Genomic DNA, 22517 nt, shown 5'->3' with positions numbered 1-22517 from the left:
AACAGCGGCCCCGGCTTCTAAGGTCCAGCTAGGAAACGTGCTGGCTCGTCACGGCCGTTTGTACGTTCGGTTTCTTGCTGGATCTTAGCCACCATTCAGCGTTCGAGATGTTCAAGCCGTGAATTCTTGCTCCGAGCATTGCTTCTTTAACCTATTGAGGACGAGGCAATAATTCATTGTAATTAGATCGCGGATGTTATTCATGAAAAATTCGAAGATACAAAAATTTACAAAATGCATATAATGCACAAAAATACGTAAAATATTCAAAGTAAGTATTTGTTATAGTTAATAAGTAAAAGAGTTGTTTTCACGCGTTTCATTTTTTAAATTAGGTATATTCACAAAGCTGCGAATTTGCATAAATATTCGCAGCCTATTTATCATACTTACGTCGTAGATATTTACACATTTGTGTGGAATTTAAATATACATAAATGTAAAGATATGATGTATAAGAATATACAAAATAATCAAAGTAGATCACGTATTATAATGCTTAGAAAATTAAACAAAACTTTACTCAATTTTCACTCGTTTAATTTTTTACATTCATAAAAGTTTGGATCTGTTATCGCAGACTTTTGATCTTATTGAAGTATTTATTACTAAGATTTCTAAGAACGAATTTTTAGTATAATTGTAAGAAATGCTAAGTTCTGATGCTAGATTAGTCATTATTTTCTTGTAGCTTCTATAAAATTAGAATATTATTCGGAGAAATAATATGATTGGAATTTAGGTTGTACGAGAAGACGATGATCGAACAATATGAGAGAAAGTGTGATACTCATTGCGGAATGTGACAATTCTACTCTGTTAATTATATGACAAGCATTTAGATCTGTATAAAATAAGTAATTTCAATATTTCAGTTAGATCTGTGCCGCTAAAAATCGACTTCTGTCATGGATCAGTTTCCCACTTATAGAAATCATGTTTGTTCTCTCGAAATACCACGACAATTTTATCCTTTCGACGTTTCTTTCGATCAGTAAAATTACATTAATAAAAAACCAGAGAAATATATTAATATCATGATAAAAATTAGAAAAAAACTGACGACGATTTGGAAGATAGAATCTCTCTATTGCTGAGAACCGACCCCACCTCCCTAGAATTTTAATTCACAGGATGGAGAGGTTTTTGTTCTTGAAACTCGTCGACAGATTCGTTGGCGCGGGACTGTATTTCAACGCCCTTTTTAATATTTCTGGGGTGTTTCGCGTGCACAGACCAGCCGGCATGGCATTCCATTTTTGCAATCAACGACTGGCCGTGTGCGAGGCGACGTCTGCGTGCGACCTATCGCGTGGCAGATGCAACGTCGATCGTGACGTATTGTTCTCGCACAAGGCGAATTAGTTCTACGAATAGCCAGCGAGAATTCACGGTGTGTTAATTAAAACAATACCAGCGCTGTACGAGGAGGCGCGCGGGAATTCGAATTTCGCGCGCACATGTCACACCTCGGTCTTTTCTTCAGTCCATCTATTGTTCCTCGCGATTTACATGATTCAAGGAGGGCGGATCGTGCTACCCCTTTGTCGATCGATTTGTTCCCAATCTGTATGTATTTTGCCAGCATTTAATGTTTAATGCTTCGTCTGTAGTTTCTTAGAAAGGACGAGGTGTAACACGAGTTCTTTATTGACTTTTAGGTGCTTTTTATCGTCGAAATTGTTTCAAAATTATTTTTCATTGATACAATCGTGAAGATAGACTATAGAAAAGATGAAATACAATTTTAGAAGATATGTTTGTGATTCTTCGAGTTTCAATCGTGTCATTGATAGGTTGCGTTTTGTTTCGACATTTCGCGAGCATTTCAGTTTACAACTGAATTAAAAATAAACGCTTAAAATCTAAAATTTGTTAATGTAAATAGAACAGGGTTTGGCATTACTTATATCATAGGATAAAATGTAGACCAACTCTTGAATAATTAACATCTTATGTTATTATCGTACATATTAATATTTATAACTGCATATTATAAGAATACAGAAGGAAGTGAAGTTGTGTTAAAATGAGAATGTATGTAGCTTGTTTCATTCAAATAAGACTTGTTTGTTACTATAAACTGAAAATTGTTAGTCTAGTTTAGATAATAGTACTTTCAGCGATAGTTATTCTAACGATAACTATGCTGTATTTAGCGCTCGAAATTTGCATTTTAGTTTTACAAAACGTTAGGCTTTCCAAGATTACGTGTTAAACTTATATTTTTTTCACTGAGCATTCGTTCGCTTTCTATTAAGAAATATTGCTTAATAAAGATTTTTACATTTTTTTCTAGCTATCGCAATATTAATTTCGACATATTGTATAAAATAATCCAGAAAATTTCCAATAAATAAAACAACAATATCCCACGATTACATAATTTTCAGCTATGAAAATACTCAAACGAATATATTTTAATATATCTGAATAAAATTATGAGCATCCCAAATACATTTGTAATTACATATACACATTAACATATTTCTGAGTTTTTACAAAAAATGTAAAAATATAGATCGAGATCGATAAATCGCTGTTGCTTTTTATAGCTAAGATTTCTAATTTCCAAGAAACACATTGCAACAAATTCCAGGAATTGTGTCGTTTAATCAACCGATCATTAAAACGTCATTTCGCGATGAATCTAGCGCTTTCTTGAATTGAACACACGGAGTATCGCGAGCGCGGCAATGAGTGCTTCTTTGAAGCGCCGTGATTAATTTTTCTCTTCTTCCCTGTCCCAGTTTAACGGTGATAGAAGCTCTTCGCGCTTTGCGCAATCTTCGAATTCCACCGTGCAGATGTTCGTCGGCCTCCTCTGTGATTTAAGACGCGCGAGTGATCTTTGAACCAAATCGCGAGGCCGCGATCTAGATCACTCCCCACCTTTGTTCTCAATAAATATCTGTTGGCGAGCTGTTAACTTCCTTGCGCAGTTTATATCAGAATATTAGAGTTATATTAGAATGGAATAAAGCTTGTTTTCATTTCGCGATTCTCTGCTTAATTCTAATTTCGTTAATATAATCGACACTTCACGATAGATAACAATTTCGTATTTCATATCTACGTTATAGATATGATTTTGCAGCTGTGTCCTACGAGTTGTTTTGTAAACATATTTTTAGCACATGTTTAGAATAGATAATTTTATATCGATCTTTTGTCTGAGTTTATATAACCAGAAGTTTCGTTTCGCTCGAATATTCGTACAAAGGCATCGATGATAATTTCATTTTCAGTTCGATAAATTTCCAAGAATAAATTAATTGAAGAATAAGAAGAAGTTAAACATAATTTAAAATATATAATTTAAAGCATCGGTCGTACGTTAGAATTTAAAAAAGAGTATTAATATCTTAATATGTGTTTCTACTTGATTATAAAAGTATGAAGATATGATCAAGTAATGTATATTTTTTGAAAATGATTTATCGAGCATGAACCGCTATGCGATGGAATGTCTCGTGTAACTTGGATCATCAAGGGCTAAAGTGCAGTGCGTGGAATTTAACCTTTCGCAGGCAAACTGGATCGCTTATCTTATATAGGTTTAATTTTTTTATTATTCCGAGCTTCCGAAAATCTAAAACAATGTCTGGGATACTTGTTCGCGTTCTCGATGAATTATAGAATCGTATTAATATACGATTTTATCGATGTTTAAATGTTTGCAGCTTCGTTGAATATTAAAAATAAAAATTCTAACGAAGAAATTCCAGGAAATTTGTCTCGTCAGATTATCAACGACCCAGTTTTCCTATGAAGCGTTGAATTTAATTAACTTAACCAAAATTATGTTCCACTTATACCTATCCAAACAGATAATCTACAGCTATCTCTTCTTCAGAACCCATTACTTTTCTAGAATATTCCTTATACTTGAAATTGACACCAACAGAGAACAATAATGTATTTATTACATTATGTTCTACTTGTCCCTACTCAAACTTATAATCTACAACCGTAGATTAATGTACTGAAATCACATTACCCCTCTAGAACATTTGTCATATTTGAAATTGACATCAACAGGCGACAATTATCTATTTATTACACCATCGACAGAAGTATCATACAGTCATGCTTATACTCTTTTTCCAAGGAATCCATTATTCTACAATTAACGAATTCTACAATGTTACCAAAGATATCTATGACTCATGCTACCTTACCACTACCATTGACATTATTATCATTATCTCTATTATTTCAAATTACAATAGATTACTCATCAAAACGGTGTAACGAAGCCATACGACAATGCAAAGAAGATACGACCCACAGGGAAATTGTTATCGTAGTCAGGCCGAGCAGCTTTTTCTTTGTTTCTTCGCGATGATACATCGCGGTCAGAATTGCTTAACTCTATCTAGTGAGTCATTAGAATCGAACACATACTACGTATTTGCAGAACAGCGCTGGCGATGCTCGTCACGCTTGTGCGTGGCGGCGAGATAACAGCCACGGCGAGGCACCGATGCAAATGAAAAATCGCGTGACAAAGATAGGGGATTACAGCTGTTGCGCAATCGCGCGCTTAATGATTTCGACGTATAAGCCGGGCAGATACGTGGACGCCCCGTTTCCCTGTTCCAAGTATTACTCGTTTGTCGGGAATTATCCCTTTAACAATGCAGCCCGTGTCTCACGTGGGCAATCGCCAATCGTTCTATATATACGTAGCCCTGCGAGACGGCAACAGGAATTCATACGAGTACTTTTTAGCGTCTAACTTCAAATTTCTCGCACGTTATCCTTTTTTTTTTTTTGCTAGAGAACATTATATATATGCCAGTCTCTGAGAAGCTGAAACTGGTCAATTTCACTTTTTGTAAGTTTCTGAATCTTATTATCCAGATACGCGATTAATTTCAATCTTTTGAGACGATACGGATTACATATTCACTTTCAGAAGCTTATCTGTCGCAAGAAAGTGATATAAATAAATACAAGTTGTTGGGAAATTCTTTAAAAATTGTGACATTCAACACATTTCTTTGCCTCGTAGTTTATGGAGTTAATCAACGTGGCTTGCGAGCAGCGCATATGTGACGTACTCCGATAAAAAAAGATTAACAACTTTAACGTGCAAAAAAACTTAATGTTATGCACTCCAGAAGAGAGATCTGTTTCGTTTTCAGCTATGTTACGCATGTCGTTTAAAACCGACCAGGATACGTAGTCCACGATAGTTTTGGGAAGCTCGTGCAACCAATTACAAATGTTTCGTAATTGACATTATTGCAATGAACAATTCTCTACTTTCATTATCCGAAGAAACTTGAAGTTAGCCTCATTGCAAAGAGCATAGTTACTATTGCCTATAAAAAAGCATGAAAAAACCACAACCAACAGCATGTCGCGTATTAGGATTCTCCTGTTAATTGATAAATTTGACATTAAAATCAGAAAAACAATAACAATATATTTATCACTTTCCTCTCCTGCGGTCCTTATATATTCTTCTTGCTTTTCCTTTCCTTTTTTTTTTCCTCACTTGAAACCCAACGCAAAACTTGTTCATCGAGACGATTTGAAGAAGTGTGGTCCACGAGTGGAGAAGCTGCTAATTTTACGTGGTTCTCGCTTGGAATCCAAGGGAGGCCGTTGCACTCTCTGGTAAGTGCAATAACGCGATAATCCGTCGGTTCGATTTCGGCAGATATTTTCGGCCGTGTGGCATGGGGACCATTCGCGAGCACGCGAATGGTTGAAGAGGAACGCGTGGCGAAGTCGAAGAAGGCATTTCCACGCGCATTAAGCGAACAGACGGCCGTCTATCGCGACAGCACGCCACGAGCGCAATTAAGCCGCGCAGAGCCGTATGCAAATCGACGCATTGTCTTGACCCGAAGTGGCACGGTGTCGCCGGCCTCGTTGCGCTTTCACGAGCACTCGCGAGGCCGCGGCTCTTTTGCCTAATTCCCCGAATGACTCGTCTCGACGCCTCTGCTCGCGTTACGCTCGCGTTCCACGATTGTTTGCCCGATCTTTTTTCCCTGTCGTTCTATTCCTTTCGTTTTTTTTTCTGCCGTGTTTTGCGTTTCTCTTCTCGTGGAAGATGATTTCACGCAGTTTTTACGCCACGTGGGTGTTTTATGACACGGGTAGACGATGTTGATCGAGGGATCTTTGTTTTTGACCGCGATTCCGATTTTTAAATTTGGCATAAATTTTGGTGAGTTAGGTTGATGTTTATTTGTAAGTTGTATTTTTAGAATAGGTGCTGCACATTTTGGTTTAGGTTGTGTAGGTTGTATTTTTAAAATATAAGATCGTAGAACGGTAGAGACGTCGTAGAGCAATCGATATAAATGTCATTGTGTGATCTTCGCTGCTCAAAATTCAACGCGATAGATATTGCGATGAGATGCACGATACGGGGCCTTGAAATACAAAACACTTCGACCATTTCTTTTTCTTTTTTCCAAACGACGCAAAAACTTTCGATTTCGAGTTTCGTAAACTACAGAAGTTTACTTGCATAGAAGAGAAAATCATTTGTCTAAAGTCATATTATAAATATTAATATTAAATAGAAATAAAATATAATTCTCTTTTTATTGTTCTATTCTTGTTTCCAATGTTTCTCGTAATGTATGTACCATTTCCAAATTTTTCTTCAACCAATTAATAATTATGTTAATCGATACTCTATTCCCTGTCGCACAATAATTTACCAACTAATGCTATTGGTAAATCGCCTTTATCATTGCATGATTTCTCATCAAATGTATAATCAGAAAATTTATAATTTTATATAATTTAATCTGTTTTATTGCCAGACATGTTAACATTCAAATGTATTTATCAATGCTTATGACTTGTAACTTACGTATGACTTACAAAATTTCATTAAAAATATTAGTTCGAATTTACAAGACCGAATAATCAAGATTTTACTGTATCTACAATAAACAACCAAATATAAAACCTAGAACAAACAAGAATATAAAACGACTGAAATTCAAAGACCAATCCAAGCTAAAATAAAAACCAAATTTAACAGGTTTCTCGCATGTCGAAAACGAAGGATGCAAGGAAACCGATATAACAAGAATATTTAAAGATCGTACACTGGCCTCTCTCTTTCCTGTGCGAACGTCATAGAAATGTCTACGCGTGTTGTGCCAGAGCTGTTGGTTTAAGCGCAACGGGGATTCCGTAAGAGTCCTTTGTCCTTCCTCGATCCCAGTCAGGAACACCCTGGCCGGTTCGGTTCGCATAAACGGGAAACGGGTTTCAGTCAGAAAGAGCTTTGGTAGTTCAGCGTAAAAGAACGGTGCTTTGTCACGAGGACAAGCAGAGCAAAAAAAAAAGGAAAAAATAGAAGAGGAAGAGAGAAAGAAAGAAGAAACGAACACACCTTTTTCAATCGGTCTCTCTTCTGCTAAAATAGTCCGGACGTTCCTCTTTCTTCTTCTTCGTCTTATCCTTTCTCTTTCCAACTTGCTCTCTGTTGCAAGGAGAAGGAGCGAAGGGCAACCAAAAAGCTGATGTTAGGCGAATGCAAATAAATGCGCATACGGAGGACCGACCATTCTGCAGCGTGCTTCTAATGTTTGCCCAATGCGGTTTCGCTGTGCATGCTTTTCGGATTTTTGCAGGGAACACTTGGCTCTTTTTTAGCAGGAACTTTTGGGAAAAAATTTGCCAAAGAATAGAGTGACTCTTTGTTGGTTTGGAGTGGGTTTTTGAAAGGTTTGATTTGTAAGGGTTGTTTTCTCCAATCTTTTGTCAACGGTATGTCGTAGAATATTTTCGAAAGAATAAATGGATTTCGTTAAATTAGCGGGTAGTTTTCGTGTACTCGGGCGTTTTACACTGTTGGGAACGACAGATTAATTTATTTATTAGTAGCAATAGTAATCGCGTAAACTTGCGTTTGAACATATTCGGTATTAATTTCTCTTTAGGGTCTTAATTACGGTGCGCTGCGTTTGTGTTAGGTAATAAAATTCGTGGATCAATAAATACAATTGCAATGAAATATTATCTGATATTTTGACATGTGGTAGCAACTTAACGTTAAATTGTTTTATATTCCATATTGTTAATTATTATTTCAATCTGAAATTACAAACAGTGAATATATAATAAATTTGAATATAAATGTCTATGAATATGTGAAGAAGTAAAATATTGCCTGAATCGGAAAGTAGTATATTCTGTTTCGTAAAAGTGGATTAAATTTTTAATTTCACTTAACATGTAGCTAAAATATTTATTATTTCACGTTATAAAATTTCAAGCGAGACGTGATCAACTGATTGAAGTGGTTAATATGTAAACCACTCGGAAATCAAACTGATCGATTACGTTTTCTAACAAGTGTTTATCTTTAGTATCACAGTATATAATTAGCGTTAGATCCTTCAAAGATCGAACGATTAATATTGGTGTAGAAGGGTACTTTGATTTTTATATGTTTATGTGTATATGAATTTGCCAGAAACGAAATTGATCTCTACTGTCTGTATATTTCTGAATTTCGTTGCACAAGAACATAATTAATGTACAGTTTTCAAGAAAAAGACGACCTATTTCCATAAACTTATTCATCATAAGGAAGTGGCATAAATAATAATAAATTTTAAAGTTAATGAAATAATTTTCATAACATCATCGCTATCCTCTACTTTTAATTTATACGACTGGCCAATGTGACTTCCGAACAGTTCATACATTAACTTATAATACATAAATAAAACAGCTAAAAGAAAAATTAAATTTGTAAACATGCATTTAACATACGGTTCACATTGTACCTCATAGAAACAAGAAACTATACCAAATTTTAAGAATAACTTATATCATGCAAGTACGTACACATATTTATACGCTTATAAATATTCGATAAATCATCACAAATACTTCATAACAACTCGATATTTAATCAAAATAATACTAGAAAAAACAAGTCAATGTCCTAAATTCTTTTTAAATAGCGTCGCCCCTGTCACGCTTGATAAAATTGCATTGCACCGGTTCTGATCAGTTTTATCCACAGGTTTGGCGCGAGGATCGAAACGAAAAAAAAGGAGGAAAGGAAAAAACGGGGACGGTAATTAAATTTCATTACGCGATCACTCGAGACAGCAGTAGGAAAAACACGACAGCCGGCCTATCGAAGGTCCCGTATTAAACGTTTGAGAGCCGCTGACCATAGTGATCGTTGTTGGCTTTGCTTTCGAAACCTCCACCCCCTCGATCGACATTCGCAACCCCTCCGCGGAGCATGGCAGCGAGCGCCGCTCGCGTTTCATTGTTGTGAACGCATGCAAATTGCGATCCCGGTGCCGGGACGAGTATCAATTCTAACAGGATTAATTCGAGTGCAGTCATTGTTTTTTGCGCGTCACAAAAAGCCCACCCCTCTTTTTGCAACGATGGCCAGCGTTTAGCCTCGTTTCGAACAATATCCAACCCGTCTGGTCCGGCCTAGAGTCTCTGTCTCCCCTGCGGGAAAGAAATGCCGGCTTTCGAAATTGCGATCAATGAGTTGCAAAATAAGGGTTGAGCGTGTGATGAATAGTGGATCGTTTGTGATCGATTCGAATGCTTCTCGATTTATAATACTGTTTCTTTCGTATTTTCTTTTTTGGAGAATAAATGGTAGATTTGTTAAAATATATGTAAATATTTTTTATGAATAAAATGGTTGTAATTGAATGCTTTTATAAAATATAAAATAGATTAAGTATAATATATTTGGTATAATGTGATGATATAATTTTTTTATTAAGTGTGATAAAATATTTCTTATGAATAAAATGAACGTAACAAAATATTTGTATAATTTGTTGTTGCTTTTATAAAACGGTTTTATAAAATGTTTCATATTTCATTATATAAAATGTCTTCATTAAGTGTTATAGAATGTTGGAGACGGAATGATGAAATATATTCTATTCTTAAAGAAATATTTTAAATATAAGAGCACCGATGAAAATCTTGGACATAATAGAAATAATAGAAATCTTTTCCTCGACAAATATTTTGATCCTCTTATAGATAGTTTTCAATATCGTTTTGAAGGCGAGAATCTTTTTTAACATTTTTTCTATTCGATGAAGGTTAGTGTTGATAACAGTGATAGTAGAGGTGTCAATATAATTTTAACAAAGTCGAAACTTTCATGTTTCAGAAGGATGATTTTACCGCAATTAGTTCTACTTTGCGTCAATATCTGCCGGAGCGGAATACACCATACATTTTAGACATCGATCTGGATTTCTTCAGCACCAAGAATCCTTTCAAATCTCTACATGATCGTATAAATCTCTACGACAAATTGGCACCTCTCTACGCCTTCAATCGGCCTAACTCAACAGATCCTGAGGTGAGTACACAAAGACGCATGGCAGATCATATTACTTACACTTACATTGTCAAAAAAGTGCAATATTTTTATCTACATACGTACCATCGCTCGTAAGTAATTAGAAGACTTAGAAAAAATTGACTTATTAAAATCTTTGACGTTATTTCATTTGGAATTGTAAAATATATAAAACAACCCCATTGAGTATATACCTTAGAATTAAATTTCTTCTGATAATAATTTTTATAATTACAAAAATATTTATATAATTTTCACTCCATCGCTGATCAATTTTAGGATTTTCATTATTAAACGCCTCATTATGTTTCTCATTCCTTGGCCTCGTACATTTTATAAATGAATATATAATTCAGACGGATTTTTCGTTTAGTTAATAATCTGGATGAATTATCACGTTCCGTATGAGATTAACTAGTTATGCTACTTTTAATATCAGATTATTAACCAGTCCTAATACTTACGAGCACGGCTGCATGCCTATGCTTTATATTACATACACGTATGTCTTGATAATTCCACAAAACGATCGCACACAGAAGTATCGTACGATTCCATAAAAAATCCGTGCACTTAAAATATCGGACCTACATCATTCGATCTAATGATTAACATACCTCTCTTATCACTTCCTCGAATCAATTAATTTTATAAACGCGCAAATAGCTTGCAAAACACAAGATACAGGTCTACACGCATACTTGCATAAATTGTACCGTGCAACTGTAACACTGGTCCAACAGCAAATTGACTTCACAACTCACCTAAACTGAACAAAAAAAGACGAAAAAGCATAAAGGAACAGGGTCTGAAACGCGATCGGCGCGTTAAACGCTGCCATCTCGTATCAGATCGGTCGGAACCGGATTCGAAGAATGGGGGGTCCCACGATTTAATTGCGGCTACGTCGAGAGGCAAGACGCGAAATTCCTCTCCCTTTCTCTCTTTCTCACTCTCATAGATGATCGCTCGTAAGCCAAGCCAGTTCGAACTAGAGCTGAATTACACGGTGAACAACGAGCCCCTGGGCCAAAGACGGAATTTCGCGATGCTGAGAGCCAGCTCATAGAAGACAGACTAAACTAGTAGAAGGAGAGAGAGAAAGAGAGACAGAGAGGGTGGCGGGATATGTACTGGCAACGAGCGGAAGATTTGCGAATAATTAGGTGGGCCGACAATAGCCGGGGTCCCGTAGCAGACCGGATACACAATGTGGCCTGCCACCAGCGGGATAATAGACAGAGAAGAACGACTCTATGGGGTTTTAGGATTCGACGGACATAATGGCACTGGCCCATTGTCTACCTAGCTGCAGACTGCCAACATCCGCTTTCGAGGGCGGCTACGTCGGCTCATCTGCATGCCAGCCTTCAACCCTTCGAGTGTTTGGTTTCCAGCATCGTGGATGCAAATTTCTATCCTCGCGGATCCATCCTCCCGATGTTCGATTGCCATCGATCACGTGAAACGGTATACACTACGCTGTACCGGAGGTACCAAATCGCCATTGTTCTTAGAGAAGAGGAAATGGGGTGGGTGGTGATTCCGTGGTTATACGTCTAAAATCGGTTTAAAGTCGCTCTCTGCACTGTTGATTCTTGCGATTTAGGGATCTGTATTGGAGAGGATTTCTGATGGTTTCGGTATATGTATCGGCCGGATGATAGGTTTTGATAGGATCTTTTGGTTGCTACCCATGTTAAAAAACTTTCTAAAATCGTAGAAGAATATATTAATATCATCCTTCTCTTTTTTTTATTTAATAATTATTCTATTCAAATGTACTACAGTAATTAAGGTTTTTCTGTATAATGTACTGTAGGGTAATGTAGGGTTGATTCATCTTCTATAAGTATTATTGTCAATTGCCCTTGTTCTTGGATAAGAGGCATTGATTCGTTGGTTATATGTCTACATTGAGTTTAAAGTTGTTCTTTGCGATATTAATTCTTGCGACTTTCTACGCATCTGTATCGAAGATGATTTTAGACGGTTTCGATATGTCGGGCAATAAGAATTTCTATTAGAATCGTCCGATCGATGATGGTCATGTAAAATACTTGGAAACTTGCGAAAGAGTGATCATAAAGATTTTAACAAATTAGTAATAATTCTTTATACGAAGCACGCCCATCTTAAGAAAATTTCATCTATCGTTTACGAGTTTTCTTCGTCAACCTCATCAAATCGATGCTTTTTGTTTGCAAGGCGCTATATCTTAACATTTTAAGAAAATCGCTTCAGAAAAACTTGGTTCATCTTCCATAAACTTCTTTCATTTACATCATTAAATCGATACTTGCTGTTCGACAAATTTCTCTTGATATCTCAGAATAATTACCTCCTGGAGATATGGTGCAGTAAGCTTTTTCATCTGCACAAAAGATACATCTCGACAATCAAGCATAGAATTTTTCTTCCGTTAAACCGTTTCAAGATCTTCAAACGATACCAAACCGTAGCACGGAACGTTCATAGCGATCGTTACGGATCCATGTCACAATGCACGATCTTCCAATTAATAATTCACGAAGTAAATCAGCGAAACCGTGACTAGTCCATTCATCCGACAATCCTTCAACTCTCCTCTGTACCCGGGTACTTCTCACGAATTTCCATGCGATCCCTTGGAGCGTACCGCGACCCACTTTGTGCGCCGATCCGCAAACGTCGATCCGTCCGATCCACGACTTCTCACGAATTTCCATGCGACCGTTCCTCCAACGAGCATTCGTTCAGATCGTCTCGATCATAGCCAAGGAAAAAGATATCCGTCCTCACCGTGGGATTTTCAGTGGCAAACCCGCAACGAAATATCGTACGACGTCGTTATGCTAATTCGCCCGGTCCGGTTAAATGTGTGCCAGCTTCTGGAGCTGGCTTTGGAAAAAGAGTTGGACCCTCTTTTATGGGCCAACAACGCGGACTCACCCGTTCATGCTGTTAGCGCTTCTCGTGCATAAAATCACGCGTGCAGGGACACGGACGCGAGTCTGTCCGCGTGTGCACGCACGGTAGATGCCTCGCTCGATCTAATGTATGCGGGCACGCCGTGCTACCTGTCTTACCCTGAGAACTCGACGCCGCATTGTGATTGTAATCGCCGGCTCTGCAGGTCAGCCCGCGGCCTAACTGGGGTCAGGGTCATTTCTGAATTATTTAAATTACGCAACCCGCCCTCCTTCCTCGGCAGACAAGTTTACAAGCGTATATGTACAGGGTGTATAGTAGTTGAAGAAGGTGCAGCAAGAGGTAATTTATGATGAAAAAAAATAGGTCGAAAATGTTGGATAGAATTTTTGCATATGGTGCTTCGTTTTGGAGAAAAGCGATTTCGATAATCTGCTCGGTACACGGTTTTTACTTTACGAAATTCTCTCTACGTTTTGTCTGGTTTTATTAAACCATAAATGTATTATTATATGTATATTTATTGTTAATAATGCGAATATTAGGAAGAATTATGAATTATGAGAGTAGAAGAATTAAATGATACAGATAGTATACTACAAAGACTGTACGTATAAATTAGTTTAAAGACAACAACTATAGAAAATATTATCATCGATGTTTTTAGGACACTTTCTACATCGATAAAATTGATCTTTAAACGTAATACATAGCCCTACCTTATTTACGAAATCGTTCGAGTCAAATACGATATAAGAGACTTATAGCACTGATCAACTGAAAATATTATAGCAATATAATATAAACACGAGCAGAAAATGGAAAATTGTTTTGCTCGAGAACGAAGCCTAACAAGCAAAAAGTTTATTTTACATTTTCCACTTATTTTCTCCATGAGGAATTATCCTTTGCTCACTTGTGATTCCCGGACACCCTGTATATGTATGCAACGCGACAGCGTCCGCTCTATCTATTGTTGTGCAATAATTCATCGCGAGCTAAACGAACACAGGGGCAGTGGAAAGGTGCAAAAAGAGGGGTAGAAAGACGTCTAAAGAAAGAAACATGGGGAGACGTTTAGTACGATAAGGAACCATGGATGGGACTCGAAGGTGCCTCGTTTGATGATTCTTATTCGTTGATTGATGATCAATGTCGATGAGATTCGGGCAGGATGTTTATGTGAGAAAGAATTTTGAAGATGTAGGGTATATATGGTAGGATTCTTTGATTATGGTAATTCTTTTTTGGGATGGAAAGGAGAGATGGGATAGGAATGTTGTTAAAGGGGGATTTAGTGAGCAAGGTTGCGGATGGGGAGACGGAAGCGAGTTTTTGGGTCAAGATGTTGGACGGATTAAAGGTATGTTTGCTAAAAATGAAGTTCGTTGTGCTACATAGCTGCAGGATTTGATATAGTTTACATATGAAATGCAAAAACTACTTTTATCCGGTGGATTATAAAATTCTATACTTAATCTGTAATTGAATAAAAAGTATAAAATCGTAAAAATATTTACGTAAGTTTCTAAAGGAACTCTCGCTATATTTACTACTTAACATAATTTATTGAAGTATCATTCTTGTTAAAATTAAACATTTTACTATACATTCAAGTAAGTGACATTTTCCGATTAAAATTTTCGATCTACGAGATGAAATCAATCGGGTCACCTCCTCGAGTGTAACATTCATATTATCAGCAATTTTCGTATCACATTTTATAAATTTAATCTCATAGAGAAGAAATTTAACCTTATAAGAAAATCACATGAACGTTCTGATTATTCATAACGACCAACGATGAAGTTTTCATACTTTTACTATAAATTTTCTTAACATTTAATATTCCTCGTTTGTAATAAATTTCTTCTTTATGTGACTCGGTACAAAAGAAGCATCAAATTTAATAAGTTATATTATATAATGTTACATGCTTCCTGCTATCAAATTCAAATTTTAAAAACATATCATTTCGTATGCTCCAACGTTTAATATCGGGAAGAATCTTTCATAAAATTTTTCCATGGCCTCGCGAAAAATCATTTTGATTAAATTATAAATATCATGTCATTCACGATTCACGGTTGATCGAAGACACGTTTGAATATCAATTGATCGGCTTATCGAGGTTGGTCGAATCCTTTCGGTACCGATTCTTTTTCTCAGGATGGAAGTCGCGATGCCCCACCGGGATCCCAACGAAAGAAGAAATGACACGAGCGGGGGGTCCAGTATGCAAAACGGGCCCGTTTTCCGGCCTCCCTGAATATTGATGTGTAGCCGGCTATGCAAATGAGCGTGAGAATGCAGCTCGTGCCGGATGGTGACGCGAATAGACGAACCGGAAGTAAGCCAGTACCCCGCCTTCTCCCTTCTTGTGGCATGCCCTTTCTTTCGGCGAGGTCGAATTATAGTCGTTGACTTTTCTTGCCGGTACGAACCTTCCAGAGAGTAGCAATGCGATTTATTAAAGCCGTTCTAGCTTTTTTCCCACTCGATGCACCGCAGTGCCGTTAGAAGTGTGCCTTGTTTGCTTCGTTCGTGATTAATATCAAGCTATTATTGTGTAACATGGAACATACGCATGTATACCTATAGATTATTTGTACTGTGTATTTCCAGCCTAGATGTCATTGACGTCTCCCTTTCTTTCTTCCAAAAAGATTGGAGTTTTTACTGTTCTCAATTTTTTTATCCATGCACGCGATTAATGTTCAATTACGTAATATAAAATCATATGGATGGCGATGGTAACCCTTTACCTTTTGAAAATGTTCTATGAACTGCTATATTCTGTTGTAAAATATCGATATTATGTCATGGAAGGATACGTGTTTAGCAGTCATCCCCAATATTACGCAACAGTTACATAATCCAATGTGAAATTCCCAGCTGCTTTTACAAAACTGTATTAAATTCACTATCGTCAACAAATCATCTCAAAAAACGAGAAAAGAATGCTTTTTAACTCGATCATAGTGATAACGCTACCTCTAAGCTATCTAAAAGGAACCATGCTAAGGTACACCGACCTACATCCGTTCGTTCCAAAATAAAGAATCACATAGAAATAATTTTCACGCGTAAATCGTTATCGGAATTCGTGGAACAATAACGACGAGTCTCGTAGAGGATTTTGTCTCTTCCGGGCCAGCCTTCGGCTCGTTCCACTTAACGACGTTCACCCCGTTGAAATATCTGCATGAGGCTGCGGCAATACGAAGCCTCGAAACAGGACGGAGATAAACAACGTGGAATTAAATATACAATAAAGCGTGCGATCCTGGACAGCAAAAGGGCGTGGTGGGGGTGGAAAAGAAGCGAAACTGCTTTACCGGCTGCACGTTCTAGCGGCGACATTTCAACCTCCCCCGCCCCCACACCATAGACTGGCAACCGCCCGCATAAATAAATCCAATTGGCTCGAATAAAATGTACGAAACGAAGTCGCGCCAATGGCCGGGTATGTATTTTATTTTCTCTCGTTTTCCTTTCCACCCCGTGTCAGCCAGCCAGCCAGCAACCCGGCTGTTTCCTCCATCCCCTCCTCTTAGTCTCTCTCTCTCCTTTTCTTCGTCCTCCTTCACAGCACACCGCTACATCGACTGCTCTGTCGTAGCGGCACAGTAGGATAATTCAATCGTGACTTTTCACGGATTTCCCATCGAAGGAAACACGCCAGTTACGCGGCGGAAAGTATTCGTTTTCTCGTCCTCCTAGACGTTCGTCCTTTAAAATACTCAGGAAGGTTTTTCTCTGCTCGTGGTTATCTTCGTTTCGTGCTCGTCTCGTCTTCCTCGATGAGTTTCCAGGCGTCTGCAAATGGCTGAGAGGTTTTTGATGTAGTTCGCGTTGATTCGGTAGCTGATGGGCTCTACGTTTTGTCTAAATCGTTTGTATGCAATTCATCTTTGTGTTGAAATGGTTAATGCGCGAATGATTATTATCTGACTATAGTAATTGATCTTTTCTAAGTATATTATTCAGTAGATTCGAGTGGAAGTTCAGCTTCTTGAAAATCATGAGCAAGCTTGCCATACGATAATATGTCAACGTTGCTGCACTCTATTATTTATTCTTGGGGATAGTTTTCGATTTGCAACTTATACTTACTGAACATTAAGCTGAAATTAATATAAAATTGGTAATCCAAAATTCGTGTAACAACGTAAGTAAGAAGTTAACGCGATAAAAGTTAAAGAATTTTCTTTCTCATTTGAAACTATCACTACCCATTGTAAAGTGTAAGGTTTAGAGCTTCCTCGTGTTTGTCAAAATTCCTATTTCCTGTCCGTAATACAAGATAAACTTACTTCATAAATATCCATACACTGACGTTATACATAAAAATACGAATGTTTCGTATCGCAAGAAAATACCATGGCCGTTTCCTTCAATGACCCTCCGTAATCACGGAACACACGAGCCTCTTTAAAACGGCCGGACGAAAACTGGATCACGCGGAGGGAAGATTTCTTCATTGGCAAGGGGAATCTCGTTGAGGTAGGTCACTCTCGTAATTACCTTCTCTCACGGAAGTGGCCCGCGTGGCCCTTCTCAAGGTCGTTCCTTCATCCCCTACAATTAAGCCCTCCGACAATTAAATCGATAAAGCCGCGAAGGCGCCCTTTATACCGTTGTTACCGCGACGTTTATGCGTAACAAGCCTTACCCTTTCCCCTTCCACTTCTCTGTTTTTACGACGAACCACCGAAATTGCAGCACGTCGTTAAGATCAACCGTCAATCCTATTTAATAACACTTTGCCAGCCTCTGCGCGCGTAATTTTCGGTCGAATATCGCGATCCTTGAGAGTCTAACCGAAGTAAGATGCCAAGTTAATAATGGAAGATTTCAATGCGTTTCTTCAGGCAAAAATTATTCGCAACAGATAATTTTGAAAAAATGTGGGGTTGTTTGAATAATTGATTGGTTTGATTCGATCGTTGAAAAATTTAATGATCGATTTTTAGAACTTTGTGATAGATTTATAGCGGCTTTAAAAAAAGAACCATTAAAAGTACAATATTGAATTTATTATAGGATTTAAATATCTATTAATTAGGTCCAAGTACGTTAAATTTCGTATCGTTTTGTAGAATCTTCGTATGATTACAAAAATACGATACTATGAAAATGACACGTAAGAAATCTAATAAAGAAGGGTCTTTATGGGAAGATAAAGATATGTATGTAAATTTAATTCCTTTACAAATATCTTTTTGCCATTGCATAGTCTAGAGATAGATAAACGCAATTATTTTCTTATAACAGAACGAAAGTAAAGAAGTGTTGGAAGCAAAAGGTATGATTAGTATTGCATTGGTAAGAATGTTGTGTCGATTTTATTGTGAACGCGAAGTTGTCTTTGAAATGAAATTGAATAGATATTGTTTATGGAAGAAAGGCTGACAATACATGTTGTATTTCATTGTTAGGAAATCCAAGTTAACAACGAGTAACTAAATGGAATACACTTCGTTCCATTGGCGGAATTAAACGATGTCGATGAAAAACTCGTAAACGCAAAACTGTCATAAACCATGTTATGACTAGTTTTCTGTGGAACTTGTAATGTCGTAACTTTAATCGGTGGAAATAACGTTCCGTCATTAGAAAGAAATTAAAATATCTCCATTTGTGAAATTTAAATATTCAACTGATAAATAAGACCATTAGTCAAGAGAAAGTTATTCCACAAGAATTGATTAAAGCCTCTGGTCGTTAAACACCATTTAAAAGTAATTTAAGAAACTATTCGTTTCTCACCTAATATATTCCTCATAAAGATTACAAAATATTTCATAATTACAATACTTCCTTCGTTTCAAAATACCGTTTTCCTTTCGCTTTCCTTTCTCTTTTAATACACTATGATCCTTTTTAATAGTTCCTATACGAACGGAGACCGAGCAATTTTGAAATTTACCGATTAATTCTACGTCGCGAAACCGCCCCTTTATTTGGCCATGGGATTGAATATATTTTTACTCACCGCATCGAACATTTCAAAATCGATTGCTTAGAAAATTTCACAGATTCGTCAGGTAGTTTTAAGAGATTTAGCACGAAAATAATCCGCATATTCTCCGTTACGAAAAATAAAATTCCTAACTTCCGTTCTCTTATCGTTGGTTCTATCATCAAAATATGTAAAAACCTACTTCCTAAACTGTACCCTATTTCCTAAAGGAGTCAAAGGAGTCAAAAGGAGTCAAATTCATGCAAACCCCTAATCGAAAGTCAAACGTACAAACAATCTAAAAAATCTCTGGCATGTTATCGAAGATCACCAAAGAGGGCCAAGGTTTGTTAACTCTTACCCGAACAACGAAACTGATAAGGGAGCAGGAATATTTGGGAAAACCGGATAAGAACCAACACCGCCATCTGTTATGGCTGATAAGAACGAGGGGTTTCTTCGCAGTTTCCGGATAAGCCGCACAGACCGGGGGTGACGTGACGAGCGACGCCGACGCCGACGCCGACGCCATGTGTCCAAAATGGCCGCGGATCGTTAAACGGTCACGCGCAAGCTCCCCAGGGGTGGTGGGACAGAGGGGGTTGGTTTTAGGGGTGTCCTCGCTTCTTAATAGGATCGAAGAATAGTTACGCCGTCAGATCCACGCAGTTACGTGAAACACCGTTTCAGGATGCGTTTCCACCAGTAATTGTATAGACAAAATGACTCAGAACCCTTTCGACGTCTCTCGCTTTGGTATACCGAAGCTTCCATTCATGCGAATATAAGGAATGCTGCTTGCTAGGCTTGAAATTGCGCGTTATCTGATTTTGTATGGATCAACATTTCGAAGATTGTTTTTTTTTTCTCGGTCTTCTCCTTTTTGTAGAATTCTGCGTTGCTTTTATATTGGACTTTTATTGGATGGATTGGATAATTTGATATTACATGTAGAGTAATTTTTAAGGGAAAGATTAAAGAAAATTAGGAGGCTGATTTCATTGATGTACATTTGTTGAGAGGGTAATATGAGAGTTTCGATAGTTAGCACGTACTTTATTGAACTTCCTGAGAACTTACGTAAAGAAAGTTTCTTTTTTTTTAATTTCCTATCTTTGGAGGAATTTTAATTTTTTCAAATGAACATTAACGTCGAATATCGTATTATCTTACTATATGAACATTATTCATATAAAAATAAGATATAGAGAGAATAATGATTGTATTGAGTAATAAGATGCAAAAAGATAATGAAATGATCATTGCATTACAGCTCCTGTTGGACTAAACATTTGTAGCTTCTGTAACACTTGGCTAACTTTATAATCGACTTCGTTAATTGAAGTAAAGATCGTTGCATGATCGCTTTAATTTACAATTAAGGAGATAAACGATGGAAGTGGCTTATTTGAGAAATGACTGAACTTAAAACAGTCACAGTATGTACATTAGTACATGCATACGTTATTGTAATTGTATAGTACGTGCATCATTTAATAGACCTGAAACTAGAGAGAACTGAAGAGACATTTTTAATAAACCCGTCCGTTTGAGGAATAAGCTCAATCAATTTTTATCTTTTTCGCGACCATGTTTACCAGACGTGCTGCTGATTTTTTTGCATTCTTTCGATGTTCGCTGAGATTCGAGGCAGACAGCAATTCATTACGCGAGCAGCCGGCAAATGGAGAACTTTCATTTCGAGGATAATAGAATACGTATATAGATACGAATATTAATCGGCTCGTACGCGCAAATACCTATTAGCAAACATCGCGGATATACCGTTTATTGACGGCCGAACAAGCTCTCTCAGCGCTTACACATTGTTTAATCGTCGAAATATAATACGTATCCATAAAGCCAAAGGGTGAAGCTTCGCTTTCATTGTCCCTGTCGAATACCTAAAAATCGAATTGTCCCTCGTGCATTGAAAACGAGCCTTGAACAAACGGTCTGGCTTTTAAAGTAAACGATCCGACACCGGAACGTGAAATTGTTTTATCCCGAAACTTGGAAATCTCTTTCCCGTTATATCATTTTTCAAAAAATAATGATGAAATATTATCGTGAAATATGATATATATATACATATGACAAACTCTATATGATTATGTAATAAAATGGCAAAGAATTCAATATGAGTAATTTAAAAAATAGTTATCCACGAGACTTCTCGACTTTCTGGTATCAAACACAAAACACACGCGTAATTTCAATTTTATATTAGAAATAAAAATGAATTTGAAATGTGAAACAAAATTTATAGCGTGGTATTTGATTATTTCCTCTAGCCTGTCTCGGGCTACGTTGTTAAAAGATTATTCTGTAAATGTGAAATGTCGGATATCTTGCGGAATATCTTGAGGATGCTTCTAAAGATTTTACGAAGAAATAGAAAACTTTTCTTCAAACATTTTCTACTGAAATCTTTCAGAGTATATTAATTTGCCATTATTCTCCTTCTTTCTCCATCGACTGATAAATCCAAACGAAAATACATTAATTAATAGGAGACGTGACATTTCTTCGATTAAACTAGATATTCAATTAATAAATGAAGAAGAAATTGAAGAGTGAAATTTCCATCGCCATCGATCCAGTTTACTTACGGGGCGTTATCAAAAATTTCGGCTGCTATGCCAAAAATGCTTCCAATCCCAAGAATACCGTAGCGAAAGGGTTAAAGGAATTTCACACATACCATTCCTCTTCTATATCAATCATCTGTTGTATCATTCGCCAACTTTCGTGAAAGCAACATTATTCTTTGTTTAACTATACTCAAGTTGGCTTTTGGTTAGTACAATAGAATCGAACATGCAACATTTTAAAATCGTTAAGAAGATGTTTATTCTAAGATTAACTGCGATATCTTACGAAGCTTTTATCTGAAAATCGGTATGTATTGTACAGGTTTATAGAAAATATAGTAGAACTTTATTTGAATCCATCGGGGTATAATAATTTACGTAACTGAAGTTGTATGTATAGTATAACAAAAGTTCACTGATTCTCTGCGAAACGTGATCCTCTACGAGTGATTTATCGATCGTTCGTATAATAGTTCATTAGAGCACGAGTTCATTTAACCCGAACGTTACTCGACATCGCATTTCGGATATAATACTACAATACGATGTAAGTAATGTAATATTGAGTTGCTGCAAATATATTAAAATAGCGTTCGTCAGATAGAGATCAGCGCGATCCGACTGTAACGAAAGTTCGAAAATACCGCGCACCACAGAGGATCGATCGAGCGTTGTCTAAAATTTCGTACAAAGTTTA

At 37.0% G+C, this 22517-nt stretch overlaps 1 protein-coding gene across 1 annotated transcript in view; it reads left to right on the top strand.

Annotated features, from left to right (window-relative positions):
• The window catches only part of LOC100643082 (UPF0489 protein C5orf22 homolog), a 423524-nt gene that overhangs the window by 95295 nt on the left and 305712 nt on the right, over window positions 1-22517 (top strand). The window contains exon 2 of the mRNA XM_012310637.3: window positions 10157-10351. Coding sequence (XP_012166027.1) covers window positions 10157-10351 — 195 coding nt within the window. The remainder of the gene's footprint in view (window positions 1-10156; window positions 10352-22517) is intronic.

This window comes from Bombus terrestris, chromosome 7 (genome assembly GCF_910591885.1).
Source record: "Bombus terrestris chromosome 7, iyBomTerr1.2, whole genome shotgun sequence".
NCBI classification, from domain to species: domain Eukaryota; kingdom Metazoa; phylum Arthropoda; class Insecta; order Hymenoptera; family Apidae; genus Bombus; species Bombus terrestris.
Note: the sequence above shows the minus strand (reverse complement) of the source record. Positions and strands in the feature narration are given on the sequence as shown.